Source organism: Fusarium fujikuroi, chromosome FFUJ_chr05, assembly GCF_900079805.1.
Source record: "Fusarium fujikuroi IMI 58289 draft genome, chromosome FFUJ_chr05".
NCBI classification, from domain to species: Eukaryota; Fungi; Ascomycota; class Sordariomycetes; order Hypocreales; family Nectriaceae; genus Fusarium; species Fusarium fujikuroi.
The window spans coordinates 502,884-518,992 of record NC_036626.1 but is presented as its reverse complement, the minus strand read 5'-3'; the positions used below and the strand labels follow the sequence as shown (position 1 = coordinate 518,992).

Sequence of the window (16,109 nt, the reverse complement as noted above, 5' to 3'; positions counted from 1 at the left end):
CATATACATATTCATTTAGAAGTAGCAAGAAGCCGGCCTATAACTTATAAGAGGCCACTGGGACCGCCTCCGTTTACTACTTATTAGCCGAAGCAACCTCGGGTTTAGGTCAGGTGCCATAAGGGATGCGCGCACAAGTCAAATGAACTATATCGAGAGATCGTGATATTTTCCTTAATTCCTCACATATAGGATCAAACAATCCGGAGACTCGGATGCGATCTCATGTCCACTTATCAGATCCGTCTCTATGCGCGGGTTCGGATGACCCTTGCTCGTCTCAGATTAAGGATGAACCAAGCGCTGGAACATGAAACAGACCGTCAGCACCACCACCAAAGAAATAGTAGAGTAGACTGGCGCCAACGGTAGATTCCGTGTGATTTTGGCCTGAAACGAAGGATGTTTTGACGGAGATGAATTAGAGAAACACGAGCTTTCATTTGAGCTCTTGTAGCAGCTCCGGGGCTAATGAAAGTGGGAGGAAGGATTTCTATTGAGTAAGTTCGCATCGGCATGAGTGAAAACGAAACTTGACGGATAGTATATTTAAGCATAACATAGGTAAACTCAAACTACTACTTAGGTGCCTTCTGGAAGCTTAACATAAGGTTCGCCGACGACAATCCCAAACAACTGGTCCATGACAAGGGACAGTTACACGGGCGTCACTAAGATGGCGAGAACTGCCCCATTGGACACGATGACATGCCATGCCGAGGGGGAGACCCATATTAGGAGATTGATGAACCGGCCGGAAGAGCACAGACACAAGAGCCCTATCCTTGAATAAACCGAAAAATTATGGATCAACTTTTCACGATGGAGAATCTATTGTTTCCGTGTTATTATCCCGCCAATGAGACTCTCTCAACATCTCGTAAGAGGATATGATTCGATTTTCCAGATCGGTTCTATATAACTTGAGCTTAGAACTTGTGAGTTGAAGGCTCAGCAAGCATCTCTGGTAGACATTCGTTTTTCTGTTCATTCGTTTCTTTCCAACACAACACTCGTTTCAACTAACTCACATTCTCTCTTTCAACTACCATGCGTTTCTCTTCCGCTGCTGGCCTCATGGCCCTCGCTACGTCGACCGTAGCCCACTCCAACTCCGCCACCTCCGATCTCGACGGCTCCGTCTGGAAGACCCTTACACCTCTCAAATCGCGCTCGTGGACCTCTATCCCCCGAAACCGTCCCACCAAGCGCCAGTCCGGCTGGAACCCTCCCTCCGACCTCGCCACACCCCTCAAGGAAGTGTGGGACCACGAAGTCAAGACCTACAGCGACGCTCTCGGCTTCAAGAACTACGGCTGGGACCAAGTCATTGCTGGAAAGGGCCAGCTCAACGTCTGCGTTCGCTGGGAGTCTAGCGCTTCTGTGACTGCTGAGCAGCGCACCAAGGTCGCCGCTGCTCTTCAGGACTCGTATAATGCTTGGATGAAGTGGGTTTCGGGTTACGATAACTTTCCTTACGAGGAGGTCAAGATCAATGTCGTTGGATGGGCCGTCAAGAACAAGAGCCTTCTCCAGGGTTCTACTGAAGGTCTCGATATCTACACCGACACTGACGCCGAGGGCATTCCCCAGTGTTCCGAGAAGTGCGGCCGTTTCTTCCACCAGGACGGTGACTACAGCAGCTGCCCCGGAGGCGCTGAGCGACACTACGATAACTCCCTCTGGCTAACCGATGGTATGCAGGGCGGAGCCGGTGGTGATTGGGGTCAGCGTATTGGACGGGAGTACTTTATGGATCTCCTTGGTCAGAAGGACATTCACATTCTCGAGCATGAGATCGGCCATACCTTTGCCCTTGACGACTTCTATGACTGGACTCCCACCGGCCAGACCAACTTCATCATGCTTGCTGGTTCATCCACCAAGGTTACTGACTTCGACGGCTGGATGTTGAGGAACTGGTGGTACGAGCTTTCTCGCAAGCGCGGCTGGCAATCTACTGCTTCTAGCTCTGCCTCGAAGGGTACTTCAACTGAGAAGGCTGTTACTCCCGTCTCATCCAAGGCTGCTAGCACCAAGACTGCTGTTGCTAAGCCTACTACTACCACTGTCAAGCAGGCTGCTACCCAGACTGCGGCCAAGCCAGCCAAAGAGAACACCTCAAGCGGTACTGCCGGTGCTTACGCACAGTGCGGCGGCGGTGCTGGCTACACCGGTCCTACCAAGTGCGCTTCTGGTCTGAAGTGTACCAAGCACAGCGAGTGGTACTCTCAGTGCCTCTAATCTACTCCATATACACACTATCTGAGCTTGACGCTCGTAACTTATTTGTATATACTTAGTCACTGGAAAGGAATATCTGAGTATTATAAGATATAATTGACTACATATCGATATGAACCCGACTGTATTTCAGCTGGGCACAAACGGCGTCTTGCTTAGTATCTTCTGATGGGACTAGTCATTTCTGGAACCGTCATCAGATGTCGGAAGTCTGGCTCTGTGAAAGGCGCTCTAAGATCCCTGCATAATGCGCTGATCCCTTGTTTCAATCGCCTCGACGCCAGTCTTCTCAGAGAACCGGACATCCTCTTCATGGACAATCTTGACATCACCGAAGATTTCATCAATCTCTTCCAGTGATTTACCTGCAATTCGTTAGTTTGTGAAACCCAAGTCCGAAGCTCTGACTTACCTCGTGTCTCTGGATATACGAAGAAGAAGATAATAGCACAAAGCGCGTTGGTGAGGACGAACAGGATCTAAAAAAATGTAAGAATGCGACAGCTCAGAGTGATTGAGGATCAACTGACGTAGTACTTCCAGCCCACGGCTGCTAAAGCGATAGGCGAGCATTGTGTGATGATCAGACTGATGGAGTAGTGAACAACCTGCACAATGGCGTTTGCCTTGGCTCGTAGCTCCGTTGTGAAAACCTCTGGCCTACTCATGATCAGTATATATGTCAAGCCCCCAGGCGTTCGAGACTTACGGTATGATCCAAGTCATCGGCCCAAGAAGAGCAGAGTAATTCGCCGAAACAGCAAAGATACACGCAATCAAACCCCTTTGCGCCGCAGCATTGGTCGGCATACCAGGAATGGCAGGGAATTCAGCAGCCAGGATCGTAATGATCAAGTAGCATAGCGACAAAAGCGACGAACTGATGACCAGAATCTTCTTTCTTCCGATCTTGTCGACAAAGAACAAAGACAGGAAGCAGGCAACTGGACCAACAGAACCGTAAAGGCCACTGACGAGAAGCTGGCGATCCTCGCTGAACTGTAGTGTCGCGTAGATGGCTGTCTGGTAGTACTGCACGAAAGAAATGCCGGATAGCATGGCAGCTGCCCAGACGAACGTACCAACAAAGAGACGTTTTCGGAACGCGGGGGTCTTGGCTAGTTGGGCCCATGAAAGCTTTCCTTGAGCTTGCAGCTCCTCGGAGATGTTGACTTGAATGACAGTGAACTCAGTGCGACACCAATCGTCATTCGTTCCGTCGTAGTGATAAGCGCGGAATGCCTTCTCGGCTTCATCATGACGGCCCTTGAGGCAAAGCCAACGGGGCGATTCACTCAAAAACAAGACGCCAACACCAAGAATGAGAGCGGGAATACTTTGAATCGCAAAGCCAAGACGCCATTGGTTCGCGTTATGCCACTTCCCCTCCGCGACACCAATCCACAGCGCGACGAAGAATCCCCAAGCTGTCATCATTTGATTCACAGCCGTGACTTTGGCACGTTCATGGGTCTTTGCAATCTCTGCTCCAAATACAGGAGATACTCCTGTGATGGTACCAACGGCGAAACCGACGAGGAGTCGCCCGATGATGAGCATCGCAACGTGAGCGGCGCCAGCCATGACCGCACCACCAATGACGCCCCAGATGCAGCCGAAAGCAATGGCTTTGCGACGACCGAGTTTATCACTGGTGATGCCGACTGAGGCACTGCCTAGCCATGCTCCTGCTTGGTACATGGACACAATGGCGCCTCGAAGGGGAGGATCAGGTTTGCCAAAGTACGTGAGGAACGAGCTCAGCGCCAAGCTGGGCGTGATGATGCCCGAGTCACTGACAATGTGCGTTAGCAACACAGAAATGACTGACAAAGAACATTGACTTACAATCCATAGAGAAAACCTCCTATTCCAAGGAAAATAGACGTCAAAAAGGGCTTGCTAAGCCAAGCGTCACTCTTCATTTTCGCAGCCGCTTAGAGTTACTCGAAGATAGTAATGATTCAATCGATATCCTCTGCACATTCATCCCAAAGCGATGCAATGCAACCTCTTTATCTAAACACGGGGTAAAATTAACCGAAAAACAAGGATGTCGGAGTGTCCCACCAATCTTGAGCCACAACAAAACTTGTGCCATCTAGCCGAAGTGACAAAAAGTCTCAGGCAAATGCAGCAATGAGTTCCATAGCGTGTAGACCATTTTATTCTTACATCTTGTCCCAATATCAGCAGTTTTCTTGCTCCCCCACAATCTCTAGCCCAGTGGAGACCTCCCGGGTTTAAACATCTCGGCATAACCGGTTGTAGTTTAGAACGCGGGGTTGGGAATAGCATGACATCTCGCCTCGAGAAGTCAGAGTCATTAGGGCATCCTTTAATGCCTTTAGTCTGAGTCGTTGACGCGGGGGTGGCTTACCCAGTCTTTTGGGTTCGGCAGTTGAGGGTGGCAGTTGAGGTTGTTTCGGTTGTATGCGTGCGTGGTTTCGGCTTCATTTATTACCGGATGATAGCCGATGACATACATCTCGCTTCCTGGCACAGGTCTTGCCTTTGCCAGTTTGTCAGAGTAGCGCCTCTTTTGATCCTGGCAAGATCCAGTGAGACTCACTTTGAGTACTGACAAGATGGTAGCGAAACTCATCCTCTACGCTGTCGTCGCTCTGGGACTGGCATATCTCGCCCTCATCTTCCCAAGGGTAAGCATAATCCACCAATGACAACCGTCCCTTTACCAATACTCATTCAAAACCTTAGCTTCAACAAGAATGGAAGCTCTATTCCCACCGCTCCCAACTTCCCCCAGGCCCTAAAACCATCAGAACCGGCATCCGCAAACCATGGCTCTGGTTTCAAGAACTCAGCCAACAATACGGCGACGTCGTCTATCTCCAGCTCGGCCCAACACCAACCATAATCCTTGGCTCGGCACAAGCAGCCTGGGATCTTCTCGAGAAGCGCGGCGCTGTATTCTCCTCGCGCCCGCGATTCATCATGGGTGGTGAACTACTCTCGGGTGGAATGAGAGGTCTTATGGCGCCGTATGATTCGTATTGGAGACGGTGGAGAAAGTTGTTGCACAGTGGGTTTATGCAGAGGCAGAGTGAGACGTACAGACCGATTCAGAGTCTTGAGTCCAAGGTCTTGATGTTTGATCTTTTAAAGCGGCCTGCTGACTTTAGGATGCATTTGGAAAGGTATGCTGCGTCGGTTATCGTTACTGTTACTTATGGACGAAGGGTTGAGGACGTGAGGAGTGATATTGTCGTGAGGCGGAATGCTGAAGCTATGGAGCGTCTAACGATGGTCAAGTGAGTTTGGATCTACTCTAATCATGATCTAAACTAATCTAAACTGATCTAACGCTGACGGTGTTTTAGTATCCCCGGAAAGTATGCCGTTGAGCGTTATCCTGCACTCAAGTATCTCCCTAGCCTCCTGGCCCCATGGAAAAAGGAGGTTCTTCAACAACGCCAGAAAGATATCCAACTCTATACGGAACTAATGGACGAGGTTCGCGAAAAGGTCGCCAAAGGAGCTGCACCGACTTGCTTCGCCAAACATCTTCTCGAAGAGCAAGAGAGCTTGGGTATGAGTGATCTGGAAATTGCTTATACGGCTGGATCACCTTTCGGTGCTGGTGTTGAGACCGTGAGTCTCCCATTCCATGGCAAGAACTTTGTAGCTAATATTCTAACAGTCCGCGGGCTCACTCGCAAGCTTCCTTCTCGCCTGCGTCAAGTTCGGACCTCAATTCATCCCAAAGGCTCAAGAGGAGCTGGACAGAGTAGTCGGAAATGATAGACTCCCTTCATTCGATGATCTGCCAAAACTGGAATATGTCAGGGCTATCGCATCTGAGACTCTTCGATGGAGACCTGTTGCTGTACTAGGAGGAACACCTCATGCTAGCACTGCGGATCATGTCTATAAGGGAATGTTTATTCCTAAGGGAAGTACCATCATCGCGCCACTTTGGACCTGTAAGTATGGCACTTAATGGTTGTTTGACGATGGCTGATGTTGTTAGTGCATCTCAACGAAGCCGACTTTCCTGAGCCTCACGAGTTTAGACCTGAGCGCTTCATGGAGAAGCGAGAGTACCCTGGCACACTTGGCCATAGCGCTTTTGGCTGGGGTCGACGAATTTGCCCAGGTATGCACCTTGGAGCTGCGTCTGTCACGCTTAACATCGCGCGTATCCTATGGGGATTTGAGGTCAACCCTGAGAAGGATGAGAAAGGGCGAGATGTCGATGTCGATATGTGAGTTGGAAAACCCATTACACGGAGAAGGTTTGATACTAATATTGGATAGCTTCGCTTATTCGGAAGGCTTCAACTCGAGTCCGCTGCCATTCCCCTGCTCAATTACACCTCGGTCGGTGAAGCATGCTCAGGTCATTGAGACTGAACACGAGAATGCTCTGGAGGACTTGATGGAGTACACTGCTGTTACGAGCAGGGTGTCCTAATGTAACAAATGGCAAAGAAGAGTATATACATAGCAAGAGACAAGAATCGATTGTGATGAAACTTCTATGATTGCTCTAATACCGCGACTGGCTCAACTCGTAAACTCCATCATTCACTGACCTGAATGAGCTTCTTCAACGACTCAACAGCCGCAACAGTATACTCATTCATATCCGTATTCTCCCCCTCAAGCCCATCAAACACCTCCATCGACAACCAACTCCGAAAACCCGTCTTCAGAACAGCATGCAGCATATCTTGAACAGGCAAATATCCACCATCACACGGCAACGGCCTATAATCATGACTCCACCTCGCCCTAGGCCTACTCCCCTCCTCGTCTTTCTTATCCTCAATAGGCGGATCCATCTTGTACGCATCTGAGATCTGCAACAAGTAAATCTTATCCGCTGGGACAGTGGCAGCCAGTTCTTCGAGACTCTTTTCCCAGCGAGTTTTGCGCTCTTCATCGCTGCTGGCTTTGACTAGGCCGTCCTTCGTAGTTGGATCGCCCCATTCAAGGCCAGCGGTTTGAAAGGTGTCGAGACACAGACCAATGTTGGGCCTGTTGGCCTTTTGGACGATTTGCCATACTGTTTTCCAGGTTGGAGCGTGGGTGGCCCAGCACCAGTTTTCGTAAGCGATGCTGAAGCCTTTTTCGGCGAGAAGGTCTGCTAGCTCCGCTAGATCGGAGGCCAAGTCATCGAATGAAGATGAAATTCCCTCAGAGTCAGATGATCCCACCTATGAATGTCAGCGACTGCAAAGACAGGTGAGTCAGTGAAGCCTACCTGTAGCAAAGTGATACCAGCAGCCTCCATGACCTTGACCCATCCTCGTGCCTTGTCAAATGCCTTCTTCCTCTGTTCGTCATGTTCGCCCTTCTTCCAGCCCTCAAAATTCGCAAAAGGCTGAAGCATCATGATCTTTAGGCCAAGTTCATCCGTCAACGACCTGATCTGCTTCGCAACGTCCGCAAGAGTGTCGTAGTCATCCTCTTTTGGTTGAGATCCACTAAGAAGCTTTCCATAGTCAAGAATATCGGGCATAGATAGCTCAATACCGTCAAAGCCAGCTTTTCGAACGGCGCCGAGCTTATCAGGAAGACTGGCCTTGATCTTCATGGGGATGCTGCATGATGCGAACGAGATGGGGATCTGAGACCCTTGGTATTGGATCACCATTTTGAGAGTATATAGCAGGTGAAGATAGTTGACAAGTGGGATGTTGTTTGTTTTATTCAGGTTGAGGTTGAATTCTCCATTGAAGTCATGGTAAAAAGGCTTCTGACGATGGTTGACGTCATCTCAATCGTCATCATGACTTGACTCTAATGATGTAGGATGAAGTTGAAATCCTACCTCATATCACAGCAAGTGACTAGCGCACGGTCTTCCACGATATCGCTGTACTTCAGGACGATTTTGCGTATTGTTTGAGTCTTGCAGCAGCATGGAACGGGGATCAGCATATGGAAGCTCTAGAACTACCTGTTCATCCCTATATTTTAAGGAGCCCTAAAAACACTCGGTACTAGGATATGCAACTCGTAAGGCGCTGCAAATTAACTTCCTACGGCAAGGAAATGGCACAATCAGGCTATTTTTATCTTAAGGCGTGCGTGCGTAGATCACATGGGTTCAGAAGAGAACAGCCGCGTCGAGGCGCAAGCTATACATACCTTAACCCACCGACCGCTTCGCAGAGTTAACTTTACGCAACTGATCTGGAGGATATAAATACCTTATAAATGAGGGCTCCAAAGCAAATGGACACGATCACTTGAGACATCTGCCGACCAACAATTTACTTCCTTGAGCTTATCGCCAACTTTCTGGCCAATCATGGTGGTGACTTGCCTGTACAGTAGCAGCACTAATAAACCTCATCTCGGGACGTTCGGGGCTGACTTCAGTGCGCGGGCTGGGTATTTAACTAAGTAATTCGCTCTTCTGTTGTGTTTATTTTTAAAATCTCACACGTACGTATCTTGTCAGTTCAAAGTTTCATATTCTGGGTTAACACGACCAACATCCTCATCATGTCACCACACAAGCCATTTCTCGATTATATATATCTATTTATCGTAGCCCTCCATTTAGTTGGTATGCTAGGTGAGTCTACTTGGCCCATCATGCACATGTTCGTAACTCATAACTGGACTAGGCATCGATTTCGTTCCATTCTATCCCCAGTCTCTGTCACAACCTCGTGGCTCGCCATTCCACTTTCTCGTCGCATTTCGTCAGTGGTACATCACAACCTTTTCAGATCCTTATTACGGCATTGACATTCCGGGGCATTTTTTCGAATTCCTAGTCTATGTTGAGCTTGTTGTGCAGTTCCCTCTAGCAATCTATCTCACTCGCGCACTGTTATCGAAACAGAAGATGTCTGCTCCTGCTGAGCTTGCAGGCGTCATCTACGGTGCAGTGGTTGGCCTTTGCACGGCTGTGGTTTGCAATGATATGTGGTATCTGGGCTCAGAGTTTATCAATCGTGAGGCCAAGCAAACTCTACTTGGGATATATCTCCCATATGCTGTGATCCGTAAGCTTCACCATGTGAGTATAGGATTATCGAACAATTACTAACATGTAAGCTAGCGACCTTGATGTTATTGGATATGCAAAAGCGGTTGCTCGCCCGCCTTCATAGATTGTCTGAAATCAAGCAAGAATAGTAATTCCAGGTTAATAATTATTTGTACAGTAAGGATTTAGACTACGTTCTGTCTGCTGATTTCAGGTCTCAGCCTTAAGTCTCAAATGCAAATACCACACCTGGAAAACAAAGGATAAAGACAGTCAACGCGGTGTCAGGTATTTACTGCAGACATGATTGATTGATAGTTAAAGCCTATGACATCTCAACGAGACATATCAAGTTACTGGTGATATGAATTGGGTAGTTTGCCTTTGCGTTTTCCTACCTATAAATCCTCAACGGACAAACAAGGAGCAACATGGCCGTGTCTAGACCATCGTTAGCACAAGTCAATTTGTACAATACTCCGAGAGCACAAGCTTCTATTGCTCTCAAGGCTCTATTCCTGAGCTTTGGCCATTGGAAGTCTATACTATAGAACCATCGTCCATGTTACTGCTCTACTCCGGAGCAATGTTAACACACCTAGCGGCAGATGTTCCTTATCCACAAGACGCAAGCCTCCATAGTCACGATTCAGGACATCCCGATACATTTGTAACGCCCACCGAACCTCCTTCATCTTGCTGCCCGAATTATTCAGATTGGCGCCTAGCTCGTGGTTAAGGGTCCACGAAACATCAGAGTCCAAGTCTGGGCTAATGTCAACCGGTACAGTCTTCAACGCCGTGTAAGCTTTTAACAAGGTGTTACTAGTTAGCTCCCGGTGCTTTGCGTATTCTTCGATGCTGAAGAAGTTTTCCAGCTCCTTAGTCGAAAGAAGGTTCTTGAACGTTTCAGAGCTCACAGTTCCTGCACTTCCTGCCGCCTTGACAGCATCATTGATGCGGCTTTCGACACTTGCCAGGGAGTCAAAGTGCTTCTTATATCGCTTGTATCTTTCCCTTTCTGCATCGAAGAATTGCTGAATGATTGAGGTCGGAGACTTCTTTGCAATGCTTTCCCGAACCATCAGAATAGGCAAGAAAGGATTCCGAAGACCGAGTCCTCCCAGGCGTTCAGGTAAATGGACAAATGCGTCGGGTACATCTACCCCAAAGCGATCTTTGATCATGTGCTTTATATGGCTGACGGCTCCATGGCTGCTTTGTGATGAATCTGACGCAACGGGGAATAAGAATTTCTGCATCATCTGGTAAGTCTCGAGGATGCTGTCAACGTGGTGTAGGCCAAAGCAGTGTGCTGGTTCTCCAAAGGTATGACTGAAGAACCGTCCCATGCAACTGTTCCATGTCTGTACCCACTCAAGCACACTTATGCATCCATTCAGTTGCTTCTTCAGTTGCCTCATATGCCCCTCTACCTCCTCACGGTCGATTTCCCATATCCCCGACATAGGGTCAAGAGATAGATGCCCAACTCGGACAGGACCCTCGGGCAGAGCGCTAGCAACATCGATATCTCGCTCTTTTCCCTTTTCTGTTATGTACACAGAACCGGTTTTACCCCGGTTGAAGGTGAGGCCGAGGATTTTCGCATACTTGTTCATAGCAGCCCAGGCCCTTTTGCAGTGCAGTGGCTCACCACATAGCCAGAGGTCGTCGTGGAGTCGGTAGAGAAGCATCCCATCCTGTTGGTTCACCACAACATCCATGACGAAGAGAACAAGCTCGCCAAGGAGCTTCTCCGGAGCATGGGCCATCGGCACGCCGCGACGGCGCACTCTGGGACTGCCCGTCAGCGGCGAATCTGGGGAGGACTGCACGTTGAGAGGTGCCTGAAGAACCTTCTTGAAGAATGAGATGGCACCTTCGGTATAGCCAAAGAATCGCATGGTGGCAAAAATAGTCGTATGCGACAAGCCCGTGGCGAACCATTCCAGGTCAGTCTGTATCAACGACACTTCACCCTTCAAGGTTTTCTGTATGGTGGTCTCTGTAGCGAGCGTTCGGAGGAGGCTCTGTTTAATGTTGGGCTTGTTGGAGTTGTCTTTCTCTTCTGTTGGATCAGTATAGCCACCAACCCCAATCGTCTCAACATCTTCCGGTAGCTGTGACATGAAAAACTCGTTCACATACTGCCTTTTTCTCTCGTTCACGACATTCGAGCTAGTAGTAGCTCCACTGGCCAAGTAATACATGCGACGCTGCTTCTCATCACGGCTAGGATCTGGCCCAGCGTTCCATCTCCAGAAGCTATACTGTGTAATAAAGCAGTTGAGAGCCTTCTTGAGAGCAACGCAACACTGAATCCCGATGTAGTGGATGAGAATTGCTTGCAACACATCCTCGTCCATCCAGATTCTGTATTTACCGTTCAACTGCTGTCTCGGAAGCACTGGGACTAGGGCAATCGAGTTAGTTATTTCTCCAAGAAGAACAATTCTGGTGGACCTACTGCCTTGTTCACCGGCATCCCATTCCCAGCTGTCAATGTTGGAGAATCGCATGTTGAGCACATCGGCGATCTCTCCCAAAACAACCGGCTTCTCGAGAAAGTCCCGAAGAATGGCCTGTTTCTGGTCGCTGAGCAAATCCTCAGCGAGTAGCCCATTAATACACCACGTGAGTGTCGCGGAATCAAATGGCGCTTTTTCACCAAAGATTTCTCTGCAAGAGTCACCGATTGTCTCTCTCAGCGCCTTGAGTGACTTAGCAGCCTCTTCACTCTGGTCACCCTGGAACAGCTCGTTAAGGTAGAGGTCAATCTCAACTTCATCAGTTTCAAGCGGCTCAAACACTACTCGTTCAAACTTGTCGCACAGCTCCTGCAGCCTCTCTTTTTGCTGATCCAGAACCTCGTAAGATTCCTCCTCCGAGGCCGGACGGTCGCTGAGAGAGGCAGTCATCCATTCGGTAATGAGCCGAGCGTAGAGGTGGCCCAGTGCGAGTTTCCGACTAGGTACCTTTAAATGCGACCTAAGTAGTTCTTCATGAGCCTGCATGAACTTGCTTGGAACAGAAACATCATATTTAGACTGACTAAGCCAGTGCTTGATGTTCTTGATTGCAGGGCTTTGGAAAGCCTCAGCGTTAAGATTCTCAACTCCCTCTAAGAGGAGGTTGATTCTTGCAGTTCGATCATCTTGTTGATCGGCCTGGTCCAAGATTTTATCCTTTCGTGACTCGTAAATAGTGCGCTGCTTTTCAAGTTCACGTATCTTGGTTTGGGTGATTCCTCCAAGGGTTTGCGAAAGTGCAAAAGAGGAAGATGCCATCTTTGCTAGTTTTTTATGTGCTGATCTATAGGGAATTCAAAACGTTCACTTGGAAGAAACCCCGTTCGAGTTGGGAAAGGTTCAGATGATAAAGAGGAAGTTGGGAAATGCATCTCGTGGGTTCTACGGTTATGTTGCCTAATAAGTTACTATAACAGAAAGCGGTGTGAAGTTAGATCAGGCAACAGCGCTTAGCAAAGACAATTAGCCGGGGCATAAATTTGAGGTGGAGTGAATACATGCACGGAGACCCAACACCTTTTTGATGATGTACGTGAAAAAGTAAACTATTCACGACCAACACACACAATGTTGCGGGGTCTAGATCCTTCATCTGACATAGTGTGAAAAGCTGGGTCAAAAGCTGGAAATATGCACGTAGTCAGATAGGATAAGTGACGGTCGAATAATAGGGAAACGAATGGTCTCGATTGATGTTCTAGTTGCGGATGTATTCTAGTATCTTCTCGAGAGCAATGCGATCACCTTCCATTGTCCCGACAAGGATCTTAGGCACCCATCCCTCCGTGTATCCACCACCGAAATCAATAAGCCAAGCATCCTCATTTACATCAATTAGGATGTTGTCCGGCTTAGCATCTCCCCACACTATTCCAGCATCATGTAGTTGGGCAATAGCTTCCTGAACTTGTGCAGCCCATTTCGCCCTTAGTGAAACTTCGGTTCCTGGCGTCAATGCACACGACAGTGTTACACGTCCACAGTCAACATAGGTAAGTAAGAGACCGAAAGTAACACCGTCGTCGTTATTCCGCACTAGGCCGTGGAGGCGTGATATCCTCATCTTGTTGTCAAGCTCTGCTCTGTTGATCTTCCCATATGTGTCTAGCTCATTTTTCAGGGACTGCTTGTCGCCACGGCGAACGAGCTTGAGGAATGCAATCGTCCCGTCGTTCAAAAGGGCTTTGCGCGGTGTATGAGAAGGCGGACCGATCACATCCTCTTGACAAATTCGTACTTCAGATGGATCAAAGGACTTCCATGACGCACAGAGTTCAGCGGGAACAGAAATACCGAATAGAGATTGGTGTTGGGCATCTCTATCTAGATGTGGTATCCGGTCATCGGAGACCGTTTGAAAGGTATAAACAAAGGTTTCGGGGTTGAAGAAGCCGTGCAAAGTTTGCAGGTCTGCCTGGTCTGGAGTGGGCAGTTCCCGGAAGATAGGGAGTAGAGGGTCGACAATCCAATCCTAGAAGTCCTCGACAGTTACACTATCTAGCTCGAACTCTTCGGCAACTTGCAAGAAGAAAAGGTAACGGTCTTTCAGTTTAGGCGATTCAGAAAAGGTGTCGACCGAGAGATGTATGATAAAGCGTTTATTGTTGCACATAACCGCCAGCTCTGAATCGCTGTTTCTATCGCTGAAGGTGAACTGGATTACACTCCATGCCGGTGATGTTGCAGAAGGCGACGGTGCGTCGTCAGAGGTCCCGGATATCATATTTCGCAAATGGTGTATTGATTCAAGTTGTCGTATGTCTTCGATACAGTGTGGCGATTTTGTTAGCTATGTTGACGAGGCTTTGTTGATCTGTGAGAAGCAGATCTAAGAGCCAGGGCTAAGTCACCAACCAACGAGGTATGTATTTAAGCGACACAGGCCTTGGACAGTGCTGCATAAGTGCATAGCGAATCATAGGCCAGGAGAATGATCTGTTATTACGGCGAGGAATATGACCTTAACGTTGGTAAACATCCTAGGAGAAAGAAATACATTGTAATGGAATATGCTATTGTATTTATGGTTCCATTTCAACTAGAAATTACTATGCATCAATCAGCAGTCGCATTCCTGTTCAACTCATTCTTGTAGAGACACAAGAAATACCTGTCACTGGTGCCCCTTATAATATCCTTGGATCTCTCCATAACCATGGTTATTCCAAGCGTTTCCTCAGAAGTAACCCACGATCTGGTGTAATCGCTTGACGTGGCTCTTTGCCTCCACTCACTCAAGATTCTATATGCCTCATCTCGTGCCTCGGCACGGTTGCCTCCCTGTGCCGCCACGAGCCCTGTTGCAACACCACCAGAATCATCTTTCGTTTTAGCCCCAAGCAAGATACATGGCATCGGTCGCTGTCGGTTGTGTGTCCTTCCCACCAGGACTACAGCCCAGTCAGAAGCATCTTTATCAATTGTCACAACGATCCTGCCCTCCACCGAACTCAAATGATAATCGCATGCGTGTGAAGCCGCACAATGCCAGTTGAACTGAAGATCCGATGAGGTATGAATAGGAGTAAACTCTAGAGAGCTGGGATCCAAGAGTTCCGCCTGTTTCTGTCGAGGTTCTAACCCTGCCCCATTTGCCAGTTTGTTCATCACCAGAAGAGATTCTGTCTCGAACTTGGACGTTGGGCTTGTCGACATAGTCACTGGCTGGGGAGGGTACGGGAAGCGTGATACGTATAATAAATCGCCTACCCTGCGACCCACAACACGTAAACACGCTGCTTCTGAGAAATTGAATATCGTGCTTGCCGGCGCAGCTTGTAGCTTAATGAACCATGAACTGGCCATGGTGTGTGAGGCTCCGAATGCTGCTACTACAGGTAGCTGAATGGACAGGCCAGCATTCGTCATGGAAAAGACATTTATCTCGTCGCCGTCAAATCTTTCAAAGCCCCCGGCGCCATCAAAGACAGTCGGCCAGGGAGCAAGAAGACTGCCCCAGTTGCTTGGAACATCCTCGTTCCATCCCCAACAGAAGATTGTATGATCGTTGCAACCCTTTATGATTTCTTCCTGAAGCCGAAAAAACGCCCTCTTCCCTTCCCCATAGAGCAGAGGCATATTAATATCGAATATGCCAAGCATACAGTATGCCATATCCTCGGTTCGTGTTGTGGTTCTCTTTGCTAACCAAGACATTCTCTTTGAAACCGAAGCCTCGTGAACACCGACTTGCCCATTGAGATATCTCTTGTCGATCTTGGTAATCAGCGAGATCAAATCAGCGACAGAATCATCCTTCCGGCCTATCTGAGACCAATCTGCGGCATAAAAGATCAAGTTTATAGGCGCTATAAGCTCTTGAAGTGTCCAACCTCGCGTAAACCAAAGACTGTTTCTCATCTGCGACATCAAAAGTTCTATGTCTTGATTGGCGGTATGCACGTCGGCTAGGTAAGCAAAGCAGACTTTCGACTTCTGATAATATGCAAACATCGAGTTTATTGCCTCAGTAAGCTCTGCTGAGCTACTCTTGTTAATACAGTTTGTATCAACCCAGAGCCACTTAAGCTTATAGTTAACTGCTTTGCTGCATGCTTTCAGGATTTTCCAGTATCCATGCTTTAAAGTGGCGTGGTGGCGGGCTTGCCAGTCTTGAAACGTGACCTCTTGGTCGCCCCAAGCATGCGACAGGATTGCATAAGGGGGCGTGTTCTCGTTGAAAAACTCGTGGAGCTCTAATGTTTTGGTGTTGATTAGCCGCATTGAGAAACAAGGCGATGAGAACCCGGTTGATAAGGTTCGGTATGATCGGTTTCTAGGCTCTAAAATGTTGAACAAAAACATATATAATAAGGAGCGGGGTAAGGCATAAGCAGCTGAGTCTGCCTGACAAATGTCAATGC

At 48.3% G+C, this 16,109-nt stretch overlaps 8 protein-coding genes; 3 read left to right on the top strand and 5 right to left on the bottom strand.

The window, feature by feature from the left end:
• Positions 1–1,050: 1,050 nt before the first annotated feature.
• FFUJ_06910 (uncharacterized protein) lies at positions 1,051–2,244 on the top strand (the record flags this gene model as incomplete). Its single annotated transcript, XM_023577103.1, has 1 exon — positions 1,051–2,244. The coding sequence occupies one exon, from the start codon at positions 1,051–1,053 to the stop codon at positions 2,242–2,244; it is 1,194 nt and encodes a 397-aa protein (XP_023430225.1).
• A 231-nt stretch (positions 2,245–2,475) lies between these two features.
• FFUJ_06909 (related to ascus development protein 3) lies at positions 2,476–4,169 on the bottom strand (the record flags this gene model as incomplete). XM_023577102.1 has 5 exons in its annotated part: positions 2,476–2,609; positions 2,657–2,723; positions 2,775–2,904; positions 2,954–4,039; positions 4,093–4,169. The coding sequence occupies 5 exons, from the start codon at positions 4,167–4,169 to the stop codon at positions 2,476–2,478; spliced, it is 1,494 nt and encodes a 497-aa protein (XP_023430224.1).
• A 663-nt stretch (positions 4,170–4,832) lies between these two features.
• Positions 4,833–6,679, top strand: FFUJ_06908 (related to O-methylsterigmatocystin oxidoreductase; the record flags this gene model as incomplete). XM_023577101.1 has 6 exons in its annotated part: positions 4,833–4,904; positions 4,963–5,516; positions 5,586–5,856; positions 5,906–6,188; positions 6,236–6,470; positions 6,523–6,679. 6 exons carry the CDS (start codon positions 4,833–4,835, stop codon positions 6,677–6,679), a joined length of 1,572 nt encoding a protein of 523 aa, XP_023430223.1.
• Positions 6,680–6,788: 109 nt separating this feature from the next.
• On the bottom strand, positions 6,789–7,864 carry FFUJ_06907 (related to dehydroshikimate dehydratase; the record flags this gene model as incomplete). XM_023577100.1 has 2 exons in its annotated part: positions 6,789–7,424; positions 7,472–7,864. The coding sequence occupies 2 exons, from the start codon at positions 7,862–7,864 to the stop codon at positions 6,789–6,791; spliced, it is 1,029 nt and encodes a 342-aa protein (XP_023430222.1).
• Positions 7,865–8,787: 923 nt separating this feature from the next.
• On the top strand, positions 8,788–9,338 carry FFUJ_06906 (uncharacterized protein; the record flags this gene model as incomplete). XM_023577099.1 has 3 exons in its annotated part: positions 8,788–8,794; positions 8,847–9,230; positions 9,283–9,338. The coding sequence occupies 3 exons, from the start codon at positions 8,788–8,790 to the stop codon at positions 9,336–9,338; spliced, it is 447 nt and encodes a 148-aa protein (XP_023431414.1).
• A 421-nt stretch (positions 9,339–9,759) lies between these two features.
• FFUJ_06905 (uncharacterized protein) lies at positions 9,760–12,504 on the bottom strand (the record flags this gene model as incomplete). XM_023577098.1 has 2 exons in its annotated part: positions 9,760–11,630; positions 11,685–12,504. The coding sequence occupies 2 exons, from the start codon at positions 12,502–12,504 to the stop codon at positions 9,760–9,762; spliced, it is 2,691 nt and encodes an 896-aa protein (XP_023430221.1).
• A 439-nt stretch (positions 12,505–12,943) lies between these two features.
• On the bottom strand, positions 12,944–13,969 carry FFUJ_06904 (uncharacterized protein; the record flags this gene model as incomplete). XM_023577097.1 has 2 exons in its annotated part: positions 12,944–13,660; positions 13,739–13,969. 2 exons carry the CDS (start codon positions 13,967–13,969, stop codon positions 12,944–12,946), a joined length of 948 nt encoding a protein of 315 aa, XP_023430220.1.
• A 332-nt stretch (positions 13,970–14,301) lies between these two features.
• Positions 14,302–15,969, bottom strand: FFUJ_06903 (related to beta transducin-like protein; the record flags this gene model as incomplete). Its single annotated transcript, XM_023577096.1, has 1 exon — positions 14,302–15,969. One exon carries the CDS (start codon positions 15,967–15,969, stop codon positions 14,302–14,304), a length of 1,668 nt encoding a protein of 555 aa, XP_023430219.1.
• Between the last annotated feature and the right edge of the window lie 140 nt (positions 15,970–16,109).